The 20923-nt window shown below is 41.6% G+C and overlaps 1 protein-coding gene across 7 annotated transcripts in view; it reads right to left on the minus strand.

The window, feature by feature from the left end:
• The window catches only part of LOC113920650 (basic immunoglobulin-like variable motif-containing protein), a 76856-nt gene that overhangs the window by 16970 nt on the left and 38963 nt on the right, over positions 1–20923 (minus strand). For 5 of the 7 annotated variants that reach the window (XM_027590913.2, XM_027590912.2, XM_027590910.2 and 2 more), the window contains exon 10: positions 18541–20138. In XM_027590913.2, coding sequence (XP_027446714.1) covers positions 19845–20138 — 294 coding nt within the window. In that variant the 3' untranslated portion in view covers positions 18541–19844. Of the gene's footprint in view, positions 1–396; positions 605–3239; positions 3384–5771; positions 5833–7186; positions 7274–7768; positions 7885–9807; positions 9984–14983; positions 20139–20923 lie in introns of those variants that run through there. The other 2 variants (XM_027590914.1, XM_027590908.2) reach the window with 2 other exon arrangements.

Raw genomic sequence — 20923 nt, forward strand, 5'->3', positions numbered from 1 at the left:
CAGTGAGACAATATACTTCCAGTAAGATGAATAAAAGAATACTGGTTCTCATGAATGAAGTTATAAATTTTCATTTGAACAGCACTAAGAGTTAAATTTGTTATTTAATTTTAACGTGGGTTTGTACAGGAGCACTGAGTAAGGTACAGAATTGTTGAATCATTATATTGTAAACCTGAAACTAATATATAACACTGTATGTTAATTATACTGGGAGTAAATAAATAGATAAATTTTAAATAAATAATAAAAACAAAGAGGGTTGATACAATAGTAGGTAATCCATTAATAGCTACATATATTTATTATTACATAAGTAGGGTGGTAGTTCCTAGAATTCAGAGACATAACATATTTTTGGTTTTTAACCATCAGGTAAGTGATGGTACCGAATACCTCTTATTAAGATGTAATGTGAAGTATCTTCAGAGACCACTCTCCTTGACTCTACCTCCTTCAAAAAGCCCCCTTCATCTTCATATTGCCTTTGGATTTGTCCTGACTGTTGCTGATTCATTTCCTTTTGGACATTTTCTATGTGTTGGTTTAGGTAGTTTTTTTTAAGCAAGCCTTTGAGCTGATACTGTGAAAAGTCATTAGACTCCTAAAATAAAATAAGTAAAATTATTTTTTTGTATTAAATACAGATAATGTTCCCACATTTCCATCCTTTTCCCCACAAAAAGACAGAGAGCAATTGATTTTTTCCATTGGTGACATTTTCATATTATAACAGTAAAATTTGAATACTAAGGAAAAAACTGTAACTGCCTTATTAAAAAATAATCTTTAAAACAAAAAGATTTAGGCAAAAGAAATCATGGATACTGTTTGTGCCTTAATCGTTTATTCAAAAAATAATTATTAAGCAGTAATGCATGCCAAGCACTGTGACATTTTGATTATGGCTTAATAAATAGATAACCTTCTGGAACGCAAGTAAATATGCAAGTAAAGTGGGGCACCTGGTGGCTTAGCCAGCTGAGCATCCAACTCTTGGTTTCGGCTCAGGTCATAATCTCACGGTTTATGAAATCTAGACAGGCTCCACACTCGGGGCGGGGTGGGGGGGTCTACTTGAGGATTCTCTCCCTCTGCCCCTTACCCTGCTTATGCTCTCTCGTGCACGCTCTCTAATAAATAAATAAATCTTTAAAAAAATATGCAAGTAAAGTGCCTAGCACAGTCCCTGATCCATAAAAGACACCTAATAATTCATGGCAATCACAGTTAATAATGATAATAGTTCACATTTATAAGGCATTTTCTGTGAAGCCATTCTTCTAGGAGCTTTTATGTGCATCATCCCATTTTCTTTTTTTCTTTTTTTAAAGATTTTATTTATTTATTTGAGAGAGGGAATGAGAGAGAAAGAGAGCACATGAGAGGAGGGAGGGTCAGAGGGAGAAGCAGACTCCCTGCTGAGCAGGGAGCCCGATGCGGGACTTGATCCTGGAACTCCAGGATCATGACCTGAGCCGAAGGCAGTCGCTTAACCAACTGAGCCACCCAGGCGCCCATCCCATTTTATTTTCAACCACCCCATGAGACCTATGTCATTATTTCCAGTCTACAAATGAAGAAGCTGAGACAAACAGGTTGCAAGGCTAGTGAGTGGTAGATGTGGGATCAAAAACAGGTTGCCAACACTACACTGCTTCTATTGCTATTATGTTATTACTTACCATCATTACTATTCTCAATACTGCATTTGCCCAATGATACAGAGGTCCACCCTGGATGACTCAGACCCTCTCTTCCCTACCAGAATTACAGGTCCCATGGGCTGCTGAGCCACACTACCCTCTACCCTACCATCTACCAATCCCAGGCTCCATGATGATGGGAAAAGAACAAAAGGGAACAAATCATTAGGGACAATCTCCCTTCTTCCCATGCCTTCCCAACGTTGTTTACATAACCCAAATTCCATTTCCTCAAAGGCCAGCCCGAGATCCTTTCACACTCAAGAAATAAAGTGCTTGATACACAGGCTAAGCCTGGATTTTTTCCCCTGAAATGAAAACAAATTTACTTCTGTCCTTTCTATATCATTTCTGTGCACCTTAGCATTTTCCTATGTTCACAATGTTTGTGGAAAAACCAAAGGACTGACAGAGAAAGAAATAGGACCTGTCTACCTTTTTCATATTTTGGTATCAATTTAAGAAATGTCCAAAAGTTTATAGAAAAAAAACCACTACATCCATTCATTAGGAACAATGCTGCTGCAAAATGTACATTCTGTCCTGCAGTGAGTTAGAGAATGATGTGAGAAATAATAGGTGGTAGCAGTAGAAAGGAAAACAAAGCTCATTCACCCACTAAAAGCAGTAGTAATTAATGGTGTACCATGATCAGGAGACAAGCCTGACCCCAACTCGGCACACCACCTGCTCCAAGTTTCTGTAGCTGTAGAGCCACCAGAACATGCTCCAAGTTGAAGAATTTACCACTGAATTTCCTATTACCTCTGTCTAGAAAGAGGAAGAGGGAAGGTGAAGGTCCAATTGCATTTCTAGGCCTGCAGCCAAAGAAGAGACACCTGGAATATCAAGTTAGATTAGATTCTATATTACTATTAGTATTCTACAGACAATGCATATTATGGGTTAAAATAACTTTTATGAACTAACCTAAGAATTGAACCACTAAGCATACACTGAACACTTACTATGTGAAAGATACTGACCTAGGTGCTGAAAATACAGAAGCGACAAAACGGGCACATTTGGATGCTAAGAACCATAAAGAGACATTATAGGGTGTTATGAGAACACAGAGCAGGAGATAAGACCTCGTGGTTTTTATTTCATTTTTTATAGACTTATTTATTTTAGAGAGAGAGAGAGCATGCACAAGCAAGGGGAGAGTGAGGGAGAGAAAGAATCTCAAGCAGACTCCGTGCTGAGCATGGAGCCCGATGCAGGGGCTCGATCCCATGACCCCGAGATCATGACCCGAGCTGAAATCAAGAATCAGAACCTTAACTGAATGAGCCACCCAGGCATCCCAAGACCCGGTCTTAAGTGGAAAGTCAAAAGGTTTCTTTGAAGAAATATGCATAAGTTCAAACTTATAAATACATGATGCTTCATAGAATCTCTGAGACACAAATGCTGTTTACTAGAAACAGATACTATATAAGTAATACTTATCAATTTCCTCTTTTTTCTAATAAAAAATTTTGCTGAAGCTCTAAGCATTCTAAGGATTAATGTGCTGTTGTATTATTTCACCTCTGGCATTGCTTCAAATAAGGTTCGTCTTCGCTTGGTAAATTCTTTCATATCAGTCAAGATTTCATGCTTTATTTCAAGAGGCAGGCTGCTGAAATCTTCAGACTCAATATCTATGGCATGAGGATTATGAAAGAACTCTTCCTGTAAAGAGTAAAAACGTAACCATGAAATTTACATTTTGTAAACTTAATTCTATTTACCCTGATATTTACTGCACTTATGATAAATAGTTCTACAAAATCTACAACAGATTAAACACAGTTGTACATAATCTGCAATAAACAATGAATAGGCAGATTGGGGAATGTAGCTGTTCACTCACTGATTCACTCTGAAGAAAAAGTACTTACCAGACACCCCTAATGTGCCAGGCACTGTTCTAGGTGCTAGGGTACTGTGCAGATCATGCCAGACAAGGTCCCTACTCTTAGGGGTAGAGTAAGACAGAATAACCAAATAAATAAATGAACAAGAAAATAAAGTGGGTTAATCTGATAAGAGAGTTGATTAGGAGAACAGGAAGAGAGAAAACATTTATTTGATAGACAGAGAAGACCTCATTAAAAAATGACGTGTGATGGGGCGCCTGGGTGGCTCAGATGGTAAGCGACTGCCTTCGGCTCAGGTCATGATCCTGGAGTCCTAGGATCGAGTCCCACATCGGGCTCCCTGCTCGGCAGGGAGTCTGCTTCTCCCTCTGACCCTCCCCCGTCTCATGTGCTCTCTCTCTCTCTCTCAAATAAATAAAATAAAATCTTAAAAAAAAATGACATGTGAGCAGGGACTTGAAAGACACCAACAAGACTGATCAGGACATCCCAGGCTGCAGGAACAGCAACGACAAAGGCCCTAAGGCAGGGATGAGCCTTATGCATTTGAACAATATCTGTAATTCCCTTAATTAGATTAGTTTTGTTTTGCTCTTCACCCATAATCAGAAGTGAAGACAAGTGAGAAATTCACAGGCATGAAAAAGTATAAAACTTTTCTAAATTTAACTAATTACCAAAAGTACTTTAAAATTCTTCATTAGTAAAGAAAATAAAATAATAGAATGTGCTTTCCTGTAGGTAGGTATGTTGTATGTGCATGTGCCAACCAGCCAGCACTCAGGACAGGCCAGTCATGCACAGAACACCCCTTGCGTTCCCCATACAAAGGGAACACCTTAATGTTCCCATCAGCCCTCTGAGGAAGGCATCATTATCATTTTTGTTTCACAAAAAAAGGGGGGGAGATGGGAAATAAAGCCTGGGAGAAGTTAATTTGTCTAAGATCACACAGCTAGTGCACAGGAGAGCCTGGACTTAAGTGCAGGTCTTTCTGACCACGATGTTCATGGTCTTCACCAAGGCTGCTCTCCATTTGCTGTCCTAATAATGCAGAACCTCTACAAGTTGAAGGAGCCTGAGGTTGTAGCGCAAAAGTCTTTCTCCAGATGCACCAAAATAATAGGAACATACAAAAACCAGTTAACTTGGGAATCAAAGAATGTTATCCACTATTCAAGAAACTTGAAAAAAACTCCAAAAACTTGTTTATTACAGTACAACCTCAATTTGTAAAAATGTCATTCATTAAAATATGTGTGGTGGTGGTTTTAAAACATGACCACAGGTTCTCTGACACCTCTTTTCATCTAATTCCCACCCCTTAAATAAGGGCTGGCCTCACTGACCAGCTTCTCACAGACAGAATGTGTAGGAAGAGAGGCTGCGCTATGTCCGAAGCTGACTAGAAAAGGCCACAGAGTCCCGGCAGGCAACTGCTCTCAGGATGCCTGCCCTTGGAACACAGTGCCATGCCGTGAGCGAACGCAGGCCACATGGAGAAGCCACAGGCAGGTGTCCTGACAGCCAGTGTCAACCACCAGACATGCAAGTAAGGAAGCCTTGGAGGGGATGCCAGCCCCAGCTATGGTCAGCCTGCATTTACACGGGAGCCATGCAGACAGGACTGCCTCACTGAGCTCAGGACCCCCAGAACAGCAGGAGGATGATAACAAACAACCGTTTTCACGCCACCAAGTTACATAGCAATGGAGAACTGGAACATAAGCACAGACATACGTTTACATATATATGCACACATGTGCACCTGACATGCATACACATACCCAAATACACACACGGATATTCAACCATAAGGAGAGGGGCAGGAGAATGGGCTAATATATATCAAAATGTTACTTGAAGTTATTTATGGGTGGTATGTTTTCTATATTTTTATAGAAGTACGTATTACTATTTATACCCATTTATTGTTTAGTTGATTCGTTGTAAAAGAAAGAAGGCTTATTTTGGATATCCAGACATGCATGATGATAAATGCCATACAAATGTGTATGGGTGCCTGTGTGTTTGTACAGATGTACACATGCACACACGTATACACACACACACAATAAAGAAGGCATGTGTCTATTTTTTATCAGGAACTTCCACAAATTCATACTACCTCATTATTCATTTTCATATCACCCATTTCAAATAACAGAATATATTCTGAATTCAAAAATTACGTAAGTACCTGTAATGCTTGTTTTTGACTCATTCTTTCTTGCCATTCTCTTTCATCTTCTTCTTCTGAACTGAAAGTCAAGCATACATTTACAGTATCTATGATTTAATGACAACTTATAAAAATACCTCTGGAGGCAAGGGGCCACTAGTTCTAGGGGCTACGATGGTGACTAGGTTGGCACGAAACACACCATCATTGTTCCCAGAGCCAGGAGGGGACACGTACCAGGGAGCAATTACAGTAGGATCTGATGATGTCCATCACAAGGGAGGAGCAGGTTGCTCCAGGTTGCAATAAGGGGAGTCACCTCTCTCCAATTGGGGGGGTGGGCGGTCCCTAAAGTTTCCTGGAGTCTCTGGCAACTGCACTGCTTGGACTTAGCCACAAATAAGAGAGGGGTCTAGTTGTAGGGTCTGCAGAACGTTCATGGAGACAAGTGTTCCAGGCAGAAACACTACGTTCTATAAACATCTGGAAACAAGGGAAGGAAAGCCTGCCTGGAGACAGTGTAAAGAGGGCCTGGTGAGGTAGGGGAGGCATGTGATTAAGAGGCTGGAGTTTTATCCTAAAGAAATGAGAAGCTAGGAACTGTTTCAAGCTCCAAAATAACATTATCAGGTTTGGGTTTTAACAGATTCTACACCACAAAGCAGAGATTGAACTTGACTGGTAGGGGTTCCAGCGAAAGGGAAGATCAAAGACAAAGACAGAGAAAGAAGTGTGGAAGCCTTTATGGTACCTCAAGCAAGGGTGATGGTGGCAGCGATGAAGAGAAACAGAACTGGCCTGATTCAAAAGCCACTTGGTGTCTCAGAAGCCCCTGGGAAAGGAATGCAGGAAGGTGGGGGCAGAGACACACTGCCAGGCCCTCCGCCTGCACTTCAGCCACAGAAACAGCTGACAGTGAACAGAGAGCCAGAGGAAGAGTCCACAGAGGAGCCTGAGAAAGAGTGGCCGGAGAGGTTCCCAGACAGCAGGACAGCACAGGTGCCGAGACACGTGCCGCTAAAAAGTACAGTAAGCTGACACCTGCAGAGCTTCTACTGGATTTAGCAAGGAGGACATTGTGTATGGTCTCTTGGCGTGGTGGTAAGAGTCAGAAGACACAGGCTGAGAAACAGGTAGAGATAGTACGTAAAAGCAAAGGGTAGGAAACATGAAAATCCACATCTTCAGGAATTACACACGAACAGTGCTAGCACAGGATCTGCAGAATGAAGAGACAAACCAGCACAAACTACCAAAACACAAGGCAAGTTAGTCACTAAAAAATTTAGTCTTTGAAAAACATTCTAAAAGGTGTCAAGAATGCATTTGCAGATGCATTAATTCCCACATGCCTTAACATGTAGATAAACACAAAGGTCTGTATCTGTCTGAATACATAGACAATTACTATTTTTAAATAGTTGAACATTTACCTATTTTTCTCTTCCTTCTGTAAAGGTGGCAAAACATAGATGTCATCTTCTCTTTGAACTTGAGTAAGACTGGGCAGTGCTTCATGTCTGAAAACACACACAGACGTAGGCAGAGGTGACAGGAACTAGGACACTGAGTCAGGAAGACTCCCCTGCTTACACAAGCCCTGCTGAGGGGGTGAGAGGGGGAAAACCACGGGGCGGGAACAGGTTTCTCCCTGCTGCCCAGGCTGCCCAGGCCGCTGCTGTAGGAAGCAAGCGTGGCCTCGAGAGAAAGGGGAAGCCTGCTGCGGCTCCCAGCACCTGGACACAGCCTCAACTGCAGGCGCGGAGACGTGCCTTATGAAAGTACAAAGTGCGGGCAACGCAACACTACGGTTTTTCTCTCTCCGTATCCAAGCTGACTCTCAGCTAACAGAGAATTTTCACGACTTCCAATTACTGGGTCAAACGGGCCTACTTATCCCTCTGATTTCACCATCTGTTATCTGCCGAGTTAAAATCAAGGAAAGGGAACCACAAGAATTCAAAGCGAAAGTTAAAAGCCTTTAATCTTTAAAATTAATGTAATTTGCCTCTTGCCTTTTGCTTTTTAAGGCAGTTTTGATAGCTTGTCTTTTCAAAAATGTTTTCAAAAGCTTCTCTGTAGTTTTTCTGGAATCAGTGGTTGCCAAATCCTTTCTGTGCCTTCTCTTAGCCTGTGAAAACAAAGGACATAGGATTCTGTTTCAGGGTATTAGTATATTAAAAACATTTCTGTGACTTTTTTCCATAGAATTTGGTTTGTCTGAGTTTCAGATTATGACTGCTTTAGTATTTCCTCCAACTGTCGTATCAGTGGGTATATTCAGATTTCTGCTACGTAAAGGACACTGAGTCTCCATCTACCTACTACTAAATGGACTAGCTAGGATACAGTATTTGGCAAACTATTAATTTACTTTCAGTTTCTTTTAAATGGCCCTTAATGTCCCCAAGAAGCCTACAACTTAATAATATACAATTAAGTAAACGTTTCTCAAAAGGGATTATATTAATGTATTCTTTAAAATGTTACTGTTACACCAAAACCAATTTCTGGTATTGGTCTTTATAAAAATACATTACCTGGGACACCTGGGTGGCTCAGCTGGTTAAGTGTCTGACTCTTGACTTCAGCTCAGGTCATGATCTCATGGGTCATGGGATCAAGCCCTATATCAGGCTCCATGCTTAGCAGGGAGTCTGCTTGAGATTCTCTTTCCCTCTGCCTCTGCCCCTCCCCCTGCTCTTTCTCTAGCTCCCGCTCTCTCAAAAAACATAAAAAATAAAAAAATACGTTACTTACATGCCACTCTGTCCCTCAACATTCAAGTTTATATCATAAGAAATCCTCAAATGTATAGGTTATCTTATAAGAAATGTCCATGTAGGAAAAAATGGAATACTCTGCATGCTTATGGTGGAATATAAGGAGGAAATACCAAAACATTCTTTTCCTTTTTTAATTAAGATATAACTGACCTATAACACTGTGGAAGTTTAAGGTGTTTATATATTACAAATGATTACTAGAGTAGTGTTAACACCTTTATCATGAGGCTGGGGAATTGGGGAGATGTTATTTACTAGCAAATAAATAAATTCTGGAGTTCTTTTTTCCTGTCTAATCCTTCCAAGGTGTACCTGATAGAATGTGCCTTGGATAATTTAAAACTGCAACATGCAAGTCTAGATCTAGACCTTTTCCTAAGGGAATAAATGTCCCCAGGCATTTACCAATCCTTACTTTTATCCTACATCCTCACTTAGACAATGTCTGTCTGGTGTGAGCATGAAGTGACAAGCTGGCATTTTCAACACATAAAAGTCCTATGTCCAAATGGGTGCTGTCATTCGTGGGGGGGGGGGGGGGGGGCGGGGAGCGGTTAATACAATTACTCCAAAGTTCACAACTTTGTTCCAACACTGTTTTAAACTATCTTCAGAATAAAGAAACTCAATGTCATTCTTTCATATCCTGGTCAATTTCCTTCTTCAATAATCCACTTCAGCCACACCTGGCACCACATAAAATCCAATTACTCTTTACTCCAATTACTCTGATCTCAGATTCAGGGAGGCATTTTCCCCAACAGCCTCTTTATCATGCTCGGCAGCATAGCTAAAACACACATGGGACACCTAAGAAGATACTCTAAAAGGAAAACTCTCAATTGTAAGAATTTTAGTTTTTTTTTTTTTTTCAGATTTATTTATTTGAGAGAGCAAGCATGGGGAGCCCTACTTGGGGCTCGATCCTAGGATCCTGGGATCATAACCTGAACCTAACTGACTGAGCCACCCAGATGCCCTCCCTTTTTTTTTAAGATTTTATTTATTTGAGAGAGAGAATTTTAGTAGTTCTATTAAAAGTTGAATTTTATCATGGCACCCAGGACGTAGTCTCACAAATAATCCTTTTTTAAGGAAAAAGTGTTGATTTTTCAAGATAAACTAAAAAAAAAGTTGAAATTAAGTGGGATATATGTCAAAATAAGTCTTGGCTTCCAAATTCTAAAGAGAAAATTAAAATTGTACATGAACTTTTCTTTCTTTCTAGTAATTCAGGAAGAAAAAAAAAAAAAACAGATGACTCTTACCAAAGTTTGTTTCTTCAATAGTGGAGCATCCCCATCAAACACAAAAATAGGACGAATTCGAAAAAATAAGAGTTTGCAGAGCCGATGAAACAAAGTGAGAAGATGGGGATTTTCTATTGAGTTCCCATGGCGATCCCGGACTCCTCTTAGTGCCTGGTTTAACCAAATACTGATATCTGGAGGAACTGTTAAAGGAAAGTGTTTTGGAATTTCTTCCCTCATCCCCACAATTTCAACTTCCCAATAACTGATATTATCTAAACACTAAAACTAAGCCCTCATCACAGTTCATGTGAAACTGAAAAATGTTTAGCCCTGATGGAATCTGCCTAAAATCCGTTAACTTTATTTGAACCCTTGTTACTGTTCGCAGACTGATTTTAAAACGTTACATCGACAGATGTGTCCTTTAAAATATCTAATTGCAAACGCTTCTTTAAAAAAAACTAATACGCTCTATAGAATTTTAATAAATTAGCACAACTCTTGTGGAGAATAATTTGGCAATCCATAGCAAAAAATGTAAAAACTGACATTCTATTTTACTCCTTCTATCTCCAGACACTTATTCTCAGAAAATCATCATAGATTTACAGTAAGAGTTACTTCTAAGAATGTCTGCAGCGATAAAAATATGATAAATGGGGCGCCTGGGTGGCTCAGTTAAGCATCTGCCTTTGGCTCAGGTCATGATCCCAGGGTCCTGGGATCAAGCCCTGCATTGGGCTCCCTGCTCGGCGGGAAGCCTGCTTCTCCCTCTCCCACTCCCCCTGCTCATGTTCCCTCTCTCACTGTGTCTCTCTCTGTCAAATAGATGAATGAAATCTTTAAAAAAAGAAAGAAAGAAAGAAAATATGATAAACAATGTAAAAGTTTTCCAACAGGTCTTTAAACTAAATTGTGATATACCGAATTGTTGGAATATCAAACAGCCCTCAAAAAAGGAAGCTACGGAAGCATCGATAGTGATAAGAAAGACAGGCACAAAATATTAAAGGACACAAAACAGGTTACAAAACAATGGAATGCATAATTACGTTTTATAACATGTGATCCGTTAAATACAAAAAACTAGAAGCTCAGATGCCAAAATATTAAACAATAGTTAGCTCTTCTGTAATTATAAGTAATTTATGTTTTCTTGGGTGTTTTCTTATGTTTAACTTTTGTAAAAACTGCTTCTTACCAAATTATTTCCTATTTGTCCGTAAGAGAGGGAAGTGGCACCGCTGGTGTTCCTGCTCTGTCTCTTCCCCTGCTCCCCTAACTTGCCACTCAAGAGCGACTTCAGCAGAGCTCTCCTGCGGGCCCTTCCCCTCCCCCTGCTGTACTGGCTCCCCAGGCTACCTTAGCACCCCCACACCACACCCCCTTCGTGTGTGCAGGCTGCCCCAGGGCTCTGTCCTGACGCCCAGACTAGATGGTCTTGCAGACATTCCCAACTTGACATGATCAAAACTGAACTCATCTTTTCTTTATTTAAATTCAATTTAGTCAACATACAGTGTATTACCAGTGTCAGGGGCAGAATTTAGTGAGTCATCAGTTGCATATAACACCCAGTGCTCATTACATCACATGCCCTCCTCAACGCCCATCACCCAGTTATCCAATCCCCCCACCCACTGCCCCTCCAGCAACCCTCAGTCTGTTCCCTGGGAGTCTCTTACGGCTTGTCCTCATCTCCATGCCTCTTCTGCCAGGCTGCTTATGCCCCCATTGCAGTGAATGTTACCCCAGTCACCGAAGCCAGAAGGCTCAATGCCATCCCCTATGCTCCCCTCATCCAAACACTACCGGATTCTATCAATTCCGTCTTTTAATGTATCTTGAAGGTAGACCCTTCCTGCCTCCAGGGGCCTCTCACATGCTCCTTCCGCTGCCTGAGTTTTTCCCTCTCTTAGCTTAGTGTTCTCTCATAAGTCTCAGTCCATGGGTCACTTCCTCAGCCCAGATAAAGACCTCCACTTATACGTTCCTATTCAAAAATGTATTGCTGCTCATGTGGCAGAAATCCCACTGGAGATACAGGCCTGAACAAAACAAAGGGTTTGCCCTTGTGGAGTTTACAATCTAACGGAGGGAAAAACCAAACCATGAGCTCCATGCCTTGTCTAGACTACACTTCTGTGCGCTGCTCTCTCTTTCACAGGGCACGTAGGAGGCAACAAATACTTGCTATTAATGAGCTGAACAGTTAAGTATTTAAATGAATGTACATTACCTAATTTATAACCATAAAACAAATTGGCCCATCAACAATTAACTCAATAAACACTGTAACAAAATAACTAGTGGAAAGCAAGCTATTATTATACTCAATCCAATACTTGAGTGCTACTATGTGCCAGCATATCCAAGGTCCCAAGATCTTGGGATGGGCAGCAAACAACATAGCCCTGAACAAAACAGATAAGTGTGTCTATCTCCAAGAAACTTGCACTCTACTGGGGAAGATGGACAGTAAAAAAGAAAAAAAAAATGAAGCAATAGATATATAATACCACTATATGTTATAGATATACTGTAATACATATAGTTATGTAACACAAAAAAGCAAATCGAGCAGAGTAAAAGGACGAGACTGGAGGTCAGTGCAGAGCTAAGTCAACACCAAATCCGACTTCCAGGGCAGATCCTTTATCCTACCACCTCTCACTGTCTCACCTTTTACTAGGGCTATTATAACTAGTTTTAAAACTAGTTTCAAAGAAAAAAACAAACTAGTTTCCTAAAGGACTTAGCTCTGCACTGTACTGGATAAACATTTCTGCTTGGCTTTTTTCTGGTTGCTACACTGTTGTACAGGACTAAGTTTCCACTTAAACCATGACTTTAAATGTTATAATCAATGAGAAAATCTAATTTCAGATCAGTGGCTCTCAACTTCTGCTATCCTTTCGAACTGTATATAAAGCTTTTAAAACACAGATTACTAACATACATATGCCTAAAATTCTAAATCCTAGAAACTACGATGGGTCTTTTTTTATTATTATTATTCATAAGTAGTCTCAACTAGGGTTAAAAGTTCCAGCTCAAAATTATTTTTTTAAAATACATGTAAAACTAGGCATTCTGAAAATATGTGCATAATTTGACTTGTCTAATTTCAGTAATTTCTTTTTTATAAAAAGAAAATAAATTTTCTTTTTATAAAGAAAAAAGGGGAACATTAAATTTGTCCCAGGGCTGAAAAAAAGTTAAATCCACAGCAAAGCCAGATCATTTTATAGAGAAGACCCAAAGGATCAATAACATTTTGAAATGAAAGATAAATTACTTTAGTTCTATTGTTAGGTGACTTACAATTTAATATCCGTTAGTATGCATAGTCTAAATCTAAAGAAAGTGTAATATTTTGCTAATAGACTTAAATGCATTTCACAAATGTTAAGGCCCATAAGAGATTAAAGTTAAACTGTTATTGGATACATTTAGATTGTATAAATAAACAAGGCACTCACCTATAGATGGTTAAAAAAAATATATTTTAGGAGACCAAGAGTAAATTATGAACCTAGTGTGTCATGGATAATTTCTTAACAAGGAAGACAAAAAATGTAATATAGGTCAGATATTTGAATGTGAATTCCCATGAAAATGAAACAAAGCAAAATCAATTATAAAACAGCAATCAAATATTCTTTTACATATGTATTTATACACATATAGATATGAGATTGTAATTATAACTGGAAGATCTTTGACAGTCCTCTTTATATGATTTGCCCCTTTAGAAAAAATAACCTCATGAAAATTACTTCATGTCCCAAAACTGCTCCTGAGTCATTTAAAAATAGATAATCTAAATTCTAAATTAAATGCTTTAACCTCCTTCCTTTGGGCAACGTCCTAAAAAATTAGAATGCCGAACTTCATGCGTCATCTTAATGATGTTACAAGTTATTAATTCTTCATAGGGGCTACGACATACAATACCTAAGTCAGCTGAAGTTTGAAGGGTTCCTGTTATTGAAAACTGTGCTTTCCTTCACATTGGGTTCTAGGAAGAAAATTTTCAGAAAGCAGTGATTCGACGAACCACTAGAGGGCAGCAATCACACACGCACGCACACGCACACACGCACGCACGCACACGCACACGGTATCGTGCATAAAAACGTTTAAGCAAACAAAACTCACTACGGATGTATTTCAAGATTATTCACACTGAAAAAAATATCATCATCATCTTAACTTTGTTTGAAAAATTACCACTGTCCCATTAGGTATAAGTTGTCTCCATAGTAAATAATGGCTCCTCTCTCAGTGGCTCCTTCCGCGTGATTCCCACCTATTCTTACACTGCATTTACCACCGACAGCAGTTATTTACACGACTCTCTCCACCTCGCTTATGAACTCCCGGGCTCCCAGGTTCCCGGAGGGAACCGGCGGAAGGCACCACCAGCTTCCAGAACGGCCACCCAGAAAAGGAGGAGGCTACTCAACGAATAAAAAGACCAAAACTTCAGAAACAGCATTCATATGTTTTGATAAAGAAGAAAAACATCTGATTACAGAAACAGCAAACCAGCCAACATAGACACAGACGACAGTCCCTTATGAAAGTCCATCGTAGAGGCTGGGAGGAAACGAAACCCAACACCGTGTGCCTTCGGATGCCTCTCCAGTGTTGTACCCCATCAGTTTCCTGTTCCAAAACTCGTAATAAAAAACAATGAGAGTTACTTTTAAAAAAGCAAAAAGGTCAAACACCTGTTCACACTATCCTAGCAAACCTGAGTGCAGCCGGACTCAGGACGGCAGGCGAACTGCGGGTGCGAAGTCCACTCCCTGTTCTCCACGCCGACCTCCCAGCAGGACAGTATTTTTAGGCTTTACCATGTTAACTAAGCTCCTCTTACTTACACAACCCCTTATTCCTTACACCAACCCCGTGTGTAGATACATACCGCTGTCGCCCCCACTTTCCAGAGGAGAGAAGTGAAGCACCGCCCCTAAGTGATAAAGCCTGAGGACTGCAATCCAACGAGGCGGGACCGCAAAGCGGGGACAAGCAGACGCCCCGAGAAAGAAAACGTCGAGAAGGAGACGCCATCGCTACCCTGAGAGGGGCTGTCATCCTACCAAAACCATTCCGCGCTCAGGGAGAAGCCGGGGCGCGCAAAACACCTGCGCGAATCCCCGCACCGAGAACACGTCAAGGATACCCACGGCGAGGATCTTCCCTTCCAGCGTCTCCGGGCTCAGCCGCCGCCCGGAGCACTCCAGCAGCTTCCAGAGCCCGTGGACGCCCATGAGGCCCCCGCGGCAGGCGGGGGCGGGGGGCCGGGATTCTCCCGCAGCCTGCACCCGCGCCGGGGCCCGGGCAGAGCTCCCCGAGCTCCCGCCCAGGGAAGACGGAAAATAATTCAGAGCACGCCGTTCTCCAAGGCACACCCGCACGGGCGAGAGCGGTACTTCGCGGCGGCTGACCTTGCCTCACGGAAGAAGGGCAGGACCAGAGAACGGCCGGCGTCGGGAAGGAGCAGGTCCTCCTCTCACCCAAGGTCTGGCCCAGATGTAAGCACTCTTAACGGGAGAGCAGGGCGAGAGCACAGCGCAGGCGAGACGAACAGCCAGGGGTTCCCCCGCCACCACCCGCCTTCTTGAGTCGGTGCGTAACAGCCCCGCGAAAGGGGGCCTCTCGGCTTCCGTCTGCTGCGACGCCCAAGGTGGAAGTCCCGCCTCACGGCGCTACGTGTGTTTGCGGCGCCTGTCCATTCCTGACGCGCGGGGGCGTCTGCAGTCCCTGCGTTGGCGTCCTGTTAGCTCCGAGCCTTCCCCGCCTTGGCGCTTTGTCGCCGCCAGACGCTACGGCTCTTCGCCGAGTCGCCGCTTGCTGAGGTGACCGTTTTCTACGTCTCTTCTGCGCATCCGCTTCTGCCCACCAGCCTCCACCTGTGCACGCTCAGTACCAAGTATTGTTTCACACGAGAGGCGGCAAGAGGAAGGTGGACGGGTGCTTCGCTGGTGTCTTTTAAAATTCGCAAGTGTTCTGTCTGATAACTCGTAGTAGCTAGATAATAACAGGCCATCATTTTAAGTTAGGCACCTTTTAGAAGGCTTCACCCTTCAGATTACGTTTGGTTTTCTCTGGCGTCTAAATTTAGGATTCCACGGCCTGTGGGGCAGTAATGGCGAGAAACGATGGCCGCCAGTAGCTCTTGGAAGGCGTTCTAGAACCCTCAGGCCGGAGCCAGGCCCCCACGCCTTAGTGCGCGGCGCTGTTCGAGCAGCGTCGTTCGGAGCTTGTTTCTTCCTCTGCAAACGGCACAAAACCGGCCTTCGCAGACTGCTTTGGCTAGGATCAGAGGTGGTGTGTGTAGACCACTTGTCATTTCTAAGTGATAGCCCTTGTCGGACACACTGGTGCCGACTTGAAGGACTGAAACGGAATGCAGTCTCAGTGGAAAGGTTGATTTAAATGAGGTGATTTCGTCAAAGGAGCCCTTGATGACAGAACTGTCAAAAATTAATGTTTAGCAAAACCCTTGCACAAAGTGCTTTTTTTTGGCATTTCCTCCATCTGTGGAGTAATTCCCAGAAATAGCGCCTAGCTGTATTTTACAGAGATTAATATAAATTGCCGCTTCAATTTTTGCCTCCCCTCCAGCACACACACACCCCAGACACTTGGCAGGTGTTCCACAGATACTACCCAACGACCTCCTCAGCCTCTAGCCTCCAGCGGTCAGGTGGGTCTTGCACCGCCCTGGAAGAACCTCCTCCCCAGTCAGGCAGCCTTTGGTCCCAATCCTGGCTGAGCCGCATAATAACGCCTTGTTAACGGGGTCAGGTGCGTTCAGCTCCAACATTTATTTTGAAGCCCTAAACCCCACCACCTCAGAATGGGACTGTATTTGGAGATAGGGCCTTTTAAAGGCGATTAAGTTAAAATGAGGCTGTGAGGGTGAACCCAACCCAAACTGACTGTTGTCCTTTATAAGAGGAAATTTGGGCACACAGAGAGACACCAGGGATGTGCGCACAGAGGAGAGGCCCTGGGAGCACGTAGCGAGAAGGTGGCCATCTGTAAGCCAAGGAGAAAGGCTCAGTAAAAACCAAACCTGTCAACACCCCCAGACGTCCCGCCTCCAGAACTGTGAGAAAATAAATTTCTGCTCTTTAAGCCCCCCGGTCTGTGGTATTTTGTTACAGCTAAGACACCCTATGATCCTAAGCAAGGTTCTTCACCAATGAGAGTCTGGAAAAAATGAAGACGCCGCCTTCTTCTGGGGGTTGTTCTGAGATCAGTGATTTAATACGAAACACCTAGTGGCTAATGGTGTTCAAATTCGTTTGCTGAGTGAATGACTGAGGGAGAAAATGCCAAGGGTAAAGCGGATATACAAACCGATGGATCGTAGAGCAACTTGCCTGAGCCCCTCTCGTGTCAGGGAGAAGGCAAGTTTGGATGTGTTGTAGCTGCCGCACCAGCCTGGCCTAATGACAGCCAACATAGTAGCGGGGAGAGGAACAGCTTCAGGACTTGATCTAAATATTATTTTATGCCTACGAGCTGGGTAAAAACAAATAGCCAATGTAGGCCTTTGAGTATTATAAGTGCTTTTGAGACCAGAACATTTCTTGAATACAAAATATTCTTTGGAAGGAACAGTAACTAAGGGGTGTATGTTTGACTTATAGCATCCTTTAGATGCTGCTTAAAGAGCTCTCAAGATTCTGAGTAGTATACACATCTTTTGGAGTAATAATAGCAAGCACTGTCTGGAAAGCACTGTTCTAAACACTGTACATGCATTAACGTATTTATTCTTCAAAACATTTTTATAAAATATATGCTATTATCGCCACCTTACCAATGAGGAAACAAGCACAGAAACATTAATCTTAACTTGCCCAAGGTGATACAGCTAGCGAGTACAGAGCCAGTATTTGAACTTTCAATGCTTCTATGAAGACTCTTAAGAAGAGTTGACCAAGAAATCAAATATGACAGGAATGTTACTAATCTTGAAAGAGAAGCGTGCAGTCACTTGCACATAGTTTTTGGAAAATTAGTCTCTATAAACCTTAATGTGCTCTTAATAACTGCCGAACTTATATATCAAGTTATTCAGTAATCATATATATCAAGACTTCGGTAAAAATTGTTTATGGTGGGCGCCTGGGTGGCTCAGATGGTTGGGCGTCTGCCTTCAGCTCAGGTAGTGATCCCGGGGTCCTGGGATCGAGCCCCACATTGGGATCCTGGCTCGGCGGGGAACCTGCTTCTCCCCCTCCCCCTGCTCATGCTCTCTCTCTCTCTCTCTCTCTCTCTCTCTCTCTCTGTTTCTCAAATGAATAAATAAAACCTTAAAAAAATTATTTATGGCCAATAGGCAATCTCTATAAACTCATCCTTTCTTAGGTGTCACCGTATTCCTTATGTTGCATTTGTCTCCTTTCCTCTTGGTTCTTCCTGTCCACCTCTTCTCTGAAATGTTTCATTGAACTCTATGAAATTGCTGATATTCAACTATATTTGACCTACAAAAATGACAGCTTCGTTTGGTTCAAGCTAATATAACTAAATTTTCTATTTCCTATTATAAAGTCTTATAGGAATCTAAAATTATAGTCATAATATATATTGTTTCATTGATTATAAAAGTCTGATACAAGACAATTTCTTATAATACACTACTTAGGCACAATTGTCACATACTTCAAACAGAATTCCAAGGGTACTCCCTACCTAAAACAAAGGTTCAAAACATTCATATTATTAAAAGTAGAAAACAAAACTTTATTTGATGAAAACTTCTTAAAAGTTCCAGTGTGAAGTAACAAAATCAACAACCTACAAAGCTCTTTCAGTCCTTTGCATTTCACGCAAAATATTCTCTTCAGAAAAATGACCATTTCATAATATATATCCCTCTCTGTAGGCTAGGCGTGTCTGAATGGATAAATGGATATAAAATTCAAAAGAGAAGAAAATGAAAATATTTTAAAAATAAAAATCAACCCTCTCCTTGAGGTGTATTGCAATATGGTTACCAACATATTCAGCACCTTGTAATAATCAAGTTACTGATCTGAGTCATGGAACAGCCCTGAAAAGAAAGAACAAGTCATAGGTTGGAAGCAGAAGAAAAATTGACATCAAGAGAGGAGCTCAAATATATGAAATCCACTCTTTCTGAACTATTTAACACTCACATCAAACAGCTAATTGTACAGATTTAAAAAAGCAGCTCAGAGTTGGGAATACGGATATTTCCCTAATGCATCTTTAATGCTCTTAACAACATAGGACTCCACGCTGAGAGGCTAATCGAATATCAGAAGATCTCATTTCACAGATTACCTCAGATGTAGAAACTTTGGATCCCACTTGTTCTTTTATTCTATCCCAAAACAAGGTTCATTGGATAGTAAGATACCAAGTCAAAAAAGTCAAGAATATCCTGAATCAATGCACCAGTAGAAAAGATGAGTTTCTTGAGTCTTCTCTTTTGCCTCTTTATTGAGGATCCTGAGAAAGTTAGGAAACAAATGAGGCAGGCAGATACTGCTTACAAGTAAAAGAATTCTAGATTCACTAAATAATTTTAAATGAGCTTTAACCATGAGAGGAAACTAGAAATCAACAGCCCAATTGTGTTTAAAAGGGCAGATGGTGCTTACATCTTGAGTTTAGGAATAAAACTATCTGCAGCAAATGTCTGGTGATTAAGTCATAAATAATTTCATGCTTAAGTATTGCAAATCATGATGCTATTAAGTGAATTTGTGTTTGATCTGTTTATATGCAATTTATTGGATTTTGTGAAATGTTTTCATATTCTTAACTTTAAAAGGACAGTAATCTGTGCTTATCTGCTTATATATCTGAAATCACCCATCATAATCATACACAAGCTTACTTACTGGAGAACTACAAGGTTATGTTGTACCATATGTATCTTGTACCACAAAATCTGTTCCTATTTAGGGTAGACTTAATAAAACTTCTACTGTCTTAATGCAGTCTTGTATAAACCAGTCATGTGTGTAACACAAGATGTTCAGTGCCCAGCATGGTCAGTCATTCCCGTCATAATCACTGTAACCCTGGTAGCCACTGTTCCTTCTCTCATGGATACTGGACATCTTTTTCCATGCCAAGTCCTGATGGAAACTAGCACTGAAAGACCGGCCCAGACGCCCGTGCTGCTTCTTGGAGATATTATCTTCACTCTCCGATTTGGCAATCCCCTGGGCATGTGTTGGAGGTTGTGATTCTTGTCTCATGGTTCCAAACGGAAAGTTCCAAAGGCCAAATCTTTGCCAGTTAAGTCTCTGGAATGCTATGATGCAATGCAAATTTCCCCCAACCTGAGAAGAAAAGAAAGTTGGATTAAGAAAATAAAAGGAATTATGCTAATAATGTGGGTTCCTATGAATTCCCTTATTTTTCCTCCTTCACCTGCCTCAAAACAGACCATCAGATTGCCTTACCCTGCATCTTTCTTGACCAACTGCCTTTACAAAAATAGAACAATGCCCCCAGGGGCCAAAACACCTTCCCTCCATATGCCTCTCCACCGGTCACATACACTGTAACCTCCCCATTTGCCTAATCCAAACTCCAAGATTTGGGGTGCCTAGATGGCTCAGTCAGTTAAGCGTCCAACTCTTGATTTCAGCTCGGGTCATGATCTCAGGGTTGTGAGATCGAGCCCCACGTCTGGCTCTGTACTCAGTGCAGTCTACTTGGGATTCTCTCTCCCTCTGTCCCTCTGCCCCTCCTCCCCCACTCACTCTCACACTTGCTCACTCTCAAATAAAAAAAAAAAAAATAAATAAATAAATAAATAAATAAATAAATAAATAAATAAATAAATATCTTCAAACACCAAGATAATTCCTCTTCCTATCTCCCATACGTTCTTGATGTTAGTAGGATCATATCAGTGGGATGTCAATTCACAGAATCTACCTTTCCCTGAGAACTTCCCCCAGCCACCTTGTGCACATATGGCTCTGCTTCATGGCCACAGTTCACTGGGCTCAGGAGTGAACACCTGACCTAAGCTGGGCCAAAACTATGGAACTGGGCCAGAGGCAGGTGAGTCTCAGTCTAGCCTGCTCATCTGAAAGGGAGATGTAAGCTGCAGTTC

The sequence above is a fragment of the Zalophus californianus genome, chromosome 3, assembly GCF_009762305.2.
Source record: "Zalophus californianus isolate mZalCal1 chromosome 3, mZalCal1.pri.v2, whole genome shotgun sequence".
NCBI lineage: Eukaryota > Metazoa > Chordata > Mammalia > Carnivora > Otariidae > Zalophus > Zalophus californianus.